The sequence below is a fragment of the Pteropus vampyrus genome, unplaced genomic scaffold (assembly GCF_000151845.1).
Source record: "Pteropus vampyrus isolate Shadow unplaced genomic scaffold, Pvam_2.0 Scaffold91, whole genome shotgun sequence".
NCBI lineage: Eukaryota > Metazoa > Chordata > Mammalia > Chiroptera > Pteropodidae > Pteropus > Pteropus vampyrus.
This window is the reverse complement of record NW_011888872.1, coordinates 5,653,441-5,659,038: the sequence shown is the minus strand read 5'-3', so window position 1 is coordinate 5,659,038 and position 5,598 is coordinate 5,653,441. Positions and strand designations below refer to the sequence as shown.

At 34.0% G+C, this 5,598-nt stretch overlaps 1 protein-coding gene across 1 annotated transcript in view; it reads left to right on the top strand.

Annotated features, from left to right (window-relative positions):
* The window catches only part of ACYP2 (acylphosphatase 2), a 117,484-nt gene extending 114,742 nt beyond the window's left edge, over positions 1 to 2,742 (top strand). Inside the window, exon 4 of the mRNA XM_011363963.2 lies at positions 2,040 to 2,742. Within this exon, the coding sequence (XP_011362265.1) occupies positions 2,040 to 2,154 (115 nt within the window). The 3' untranslated portion in view covers positions 2,155 to 2,742. The remainder of the gene's footprint in view (positions 1 to 2,039) is intronic.
* The last annotated feature ends 2,856 nt before the right edge of the window (positions 2,743 to 5,598 follow it).

Genomic DNA, 5,598 nt, shown 5'->3' with positions numbered 1-5,598 from the left:
CATTTTAGAAGGCCACAGCTGGCCTCTTTGCTGGCTGCCAGGGCCATAAAGGAATGGCACTTACTGTACTTGATAGCTAAATGTGTGCCATTTGCATCAAAGAATTAGAATGCTGTGGAAACCCTGAGGAGACCGATACAGTCAGTGACTGACTGAAAAAGAACAGAAGAACACAGCGCAGTTAAACACATAGATAGTAAAGGGAAGATGTCCAAGGACTGTACCTTAAGGAACCCCGGTGTTAAGAGCTCAAGAAGCAGAGGAAGCAGCAGCAGAGAAGAAAGCATCCAGTGAGGTAGTAGAAATACTGAGAGAGCATCGTGTCCTATGTTCATTTTCTTGGTGATCCCATCCATTCTTAGGGCTTTCAATACTGTCTGCAGACAACTTCCTAATTTTATCTCCTCCAGCCAGACTCTTAGATCCAACTGCATATTCAACATCTCATTTAGCTGTCTAACAGACATCTCAAACTTAACATTCCAAAACTGAACTTCTGACCTTTCCCCAAAAGCTGTTATTCTCCTATCTCAGTAAATAACAACACTATCCAACTATTTTTTCAAACCAATAACCCTACTGTCATCCTTTAGTCCTCTCTCTTTCTCACACCTACTTTCAATCTGTCAGCATTCAATCTTTTGTACAGCCTTTCAAAATATATCCAGAATCTGATCACTTGTCACCACCACCACTGCTACGACCCTGGGCAGGTTACTTAACTCTTCTGTGTCTCTCTCCTTATCAATAATTTAGGAGTTAATTATGGACTACAGCTTACAGGGTTTATGTGTGGACTAAAGGAAATAGTATATGTAAAAAACTTAGGACAGTCCCAAGCAAACAGTGTATAATAAATGTTAGCCTCTATTATTTCTGGCCTTTTAGAAGACTTCAAAGAGATTTGACTTGTAAAATTGAAGCCACCAGCTCCTTTTCATAATAACTAAATTTTATTCTTCAACACATGCAGTTTCCATTTTTAAGATTTCAACTAAATGAGTTAAAATGTGCTACTGTGTCATAGCTTAGCTTCTGAAAAAGAAGAAAATTTACCTTTCCCAGGAAAACTGTTCAAGAACCGAAGAAAGTGTTATATAGCACAATGGCAATTTGAATCATTAGAATTCTCTAGCCTAGAAGTAATTTTCAGCTAATCAGACTTTAGCCTAGAAAATATTTTTAATTCAAGGTTATATGCAATAGTTATACATGATAATGCACAGCTGTACACAGCACTAGCTTCAGAACCTGAAAGGACTTTGGGAATATGAAGCAAGTCATAGAATGTTTCTAACAACAGCTGGGATAACTGCCATCACTTGTATAAAATGGGCTCATTATTAACATCTAATCCTGCTTAATCTGTCATCTCAATTATTAATAAGTAGAAAGATTCTGGAAAATCCTTAACAGTATTATATGAGCTGTCAACTATATTACAGTAAGCCCAAATTATATAGGAAGCATCTCAGGAAGTACCCAAATGCATAAATTAGACACATGGATATTGCTAATAAGAAAAACTGTGAATTGCTCTATATAAGCAGAAAAATAGTTTCAGATCATTTAACTTGTCCCTTTAATTCAGCTACTTTGCTAATATATCTGGTAAGATGGTGTTTGAATAAATAAGAAAATATGTTCATCTGATTTCATCTACCATGTGCTGGGTAATAAGTAAAAACAAAAGTGAATTATTTTTATTACTTACCTCTTTGTAAAATATTTTAATCCTTTTGTATATAAGAGGCATTGGATGTTTTAAGAGGGGTAACATGACCCCAATATGAAATCAGTAGTTGACTATGATTGATTTATTATTAGTTTTTCTTTGTCCATATTTAATTATATATTAAACTTTTATTCTGATGCATGATATATACACAATGGAAAAACCTCACATTTCATGTTATATGCAAAAGTTACTTAGTAAAAATAAACTCCCATTGTTACCTATTGTGGGATCATTTTAGCTAGAAGTAGTCTATATATATTTTACATGCTGATTTTTATTTATTTGTTTTTTTTTTCCCCAGGAAGTCCTGGCTGAGCAAGGTCGGAAGTCCAAGTTCTCGCATTGACCGCACAGACTTTTCTAATGAAAAAACCATCTCTAAACTTGAATATTCTAATTTTAGTATTCGTTACTAATAGAAATAAAAATTATGTTTATACAGCACAATAAACACTATATTAAGTCTATATACTAGGATAATAGTAGCAGAGTAGGGTAAAAAAAGAACTGTTCTAGAAGCTATAACATATATATTATTAAAAAATGTAATACTGAAATAGTTTTACTAAACTGTTTTTAACAAACAAAATATTAGTATCTGAAAGTAAAAAATGTCATTACAAAATATTTAATGTAAATATTTAATTTAAAATTGTCTCATGAAAACTTTAATTCTAATAAATATAGTATACATCTGGCTAGTTTTACTCAACTATGTTTTTAACAAGCAAAAGTTAAGTATCCTAACAAAAATTGTTAAGAAATATTTAATATGAATATTTAATTTAAATTTGTCTCATGGAAACTAATTCTAATGAATATTATAGCATACATGTTATTTGGCTAGACATAATAAAGTTAACCATTTAAAATTATTTTTAGGTACTGTTGTATGAATTGAATTCTATAACCTTCCAAATAATTTATTACTAAAGTTGAGTAATTCGTTTAATAACAATGAAAAGATCCAGTAGTTGGAAATAAATCTATATTCAGTATAACCATGAAATATCAATAAAGAGTTAATTTTTAAAATTCTGGTTAAATGAAAACATAATTCAGTACTTGAATTGGAGCTATTTAATGCTTTCTATGAATTATACTGTTCTGTATAGTGAACAGGTAAGTTATGGCAACTGATAAGAACCCACAATTTCAGTAGAGCAAGTAGCAACGTTTTTTTATCAGCAACAATTCATGATGGATATCCTATTAACCAGAAAAGGAACTGAGAGTCTAAATAAATTATTCTATCCCCCAAACTTGACCTATCATTTCATAATTTTCACATGTAAATGATAATTAAGCAACAGTATTTTAAGGGGAAAGTTCATTTCTATACCATAGAATTACACTATTGAAAAAGGAGACCTTTAACTTAAAATACTGGGGAATTTCAAATGTTGTACGTATATACTTGCATATATCCTTCGGTGATTTCAAAATTTTCAAAACAATGGAATCCTTCATTAATAAAATTTTACCTGGAATGTAATACATAAAGCAAGTGAAAAGACACAACCAGTATGACTGAAATGGGGATGGGGTTCCCTGGAACCCTGTACACTTGGTCTCACTTTTCCTCTTGTATCTTGTCCTCCTTAAACAATTTCAAGTCCCTTAGGAATACAGGTTAGAAACCACCATTCTATCTATGGAACAAATCTCCACAGCCACACTCCATGGCATGGAGAAAGAACTCAAGCCTCTCTCCTCTACCTGCTGCAAGATGAAAATCTGAGAGAAGGAGATAAAGGGTGGGCTGTGTTCACTTGAAAGGTTAAACTCTATGGATGATGAAGGTATCGATACCAAATATAAATGATAATACATTAGAGAATGTCAAAGATATTTTTTGATACTTAAAGGAATAAAGAACTTTCCTATTTTAATACCATCATCATGTTAAGTATGATATGTGTTGAATATTATACAGGAGAATCTTTTGTGATACTCATTTGAGTTCTGTGCTCCTTGTATTTCCTCACTCCTGGTTCAAGGAAGGTAGACAAGTCTTTGTGTTCTCTTACCTCAGGGAGGTTTTTGGTGCCAGATCCCCTGAAAACAACTTTCCTTCCAAGGTTTCATTTTAAAGAGGGCATTATGTTGAGTTGAGGAGAAAGACAAATACTAGGCCTTTAGCAGGTAAGAGATGGAGAAGTGACAAGAGCCAAAGAGACAAGGAAATTACTCCAGACTTTGGAAAGAGACCAAAGCTGTGAATTTCTCAAGAGATGGAGACCTGCACCATTCTCCCCAGTGGCACCTCTGGGGGATGTTTTAACCTGAGAAGGGAGCAGCTGTTGTGGTACATCTAGAGAATCTGGATCCCAGCCCCAGCAAGATTCCTGTCCCCAGAAGTGCTAACAACAAGGAACTGTGGTGGTTTGGACAGCAATCAGGGTAACTAGTATGGACTGGAGACCAGAAAGTCTTTTCTGAACTCTCTGCATAGACCCTTTACATGGCCCTTTTGAGATACCTGGATACCTAAGATTTAATTTCCTACTTCCCAGACAGGATGGAGATTGAAGCAGGATCAACTTGCACATACAAGTTCGAAAAAAAAAAAAAAAAATCTCTCTCTTTATATATAGAAAGGCTAAGTAATTTTTGAAAAATATCTCAGATGTGACACCAATATGTCACTTTTTATTACCCTGATATCCTCTGATAATTCCCAGCTCTCTTCATAAAGAAATCACACTTTACTGGCACGATCATCTAACTGCCCAAGTGAATCACATTAGTCAAGGTTGCTTAATGATTAATACATAACTAAATTCTATTACTAGATGAAAAATGTAGATAATGATCAAAAGTAGATGTTCATGAATGGGTAGAAAGCAAGAGAAAAAAAGGTAAAGCAATTTTAAAAATGTGTTAAGAGACAAAATACATCTTAACATTAAACTTAATAAGTCAAATTTCATCTGAAACTTACACAGGGAATTTTTAATTTATGTATCCTACTTTTGATAACCTTGATAGGTTTAGTTTTGTCAGAATTAGACATTAAAACCCCCCCAAAAAATTAAGTAAAAGCTAGTTCAGTGACTATCAGCCAGAAATCTCAACACTCCACAGGCCCCCACCCTCCTCTGGAACCAGCATATCGAATTATGCTGATATGATTTGTAAAACCAGGCATTTCCTATTCTCTTGATTACTTCTGTCAAGCCAGTGTGGCAGGTATACTTTACCTTTAGTCATTTCCATTGAAACATACATACTTTATGAAAACTATTGGAAATAAATTCTTATTTTTCATAGTGGTCTCCATAAAGGTCCATGGTAGCTTTTTATTTATTTTTTACTGGCATAAAAACAGACTACATATATAAATGGAACAGAATAGAGCCTAGAAATAAACTTATGCATATTGGGTCAATTAATCTATGACAGTGAAGGAAGGAACAGTTGCGGGTAGGTGGGCAATAGAGAAGTTGACTTTGCTCGAATCTGGTCACCATTTTTACAACTAAATATTTTCAACTTCATCTACTGAAGAAATTTTTCAGAAGCACGTATTTCTACATTCATAGAGACAACAGAACAAAACGATCCACTTTGGAAAATTAACTTGAACTTGGAAGTAGATAATGCACAAATATATTTCATATAGTAGCTCTCTTTGACCTCCACTAATATAGATATCAAAGAATGTTCACTACTTGGCTAGAGGGAAAAAGTTTTCATGTCTGGAACTAGCAATAGGAACTGAAAAGAGGCAGCATGGTGTGGCAGAGAATATTCAGGTCTAGGAATCAGAAGACCTGCATCCTGGGCCCAGCCTAACTGTTAATTAGCTGTGTGCCTAGGTGCCCTCAATTGCAAAGTCAAGAATTTGGACTATACTG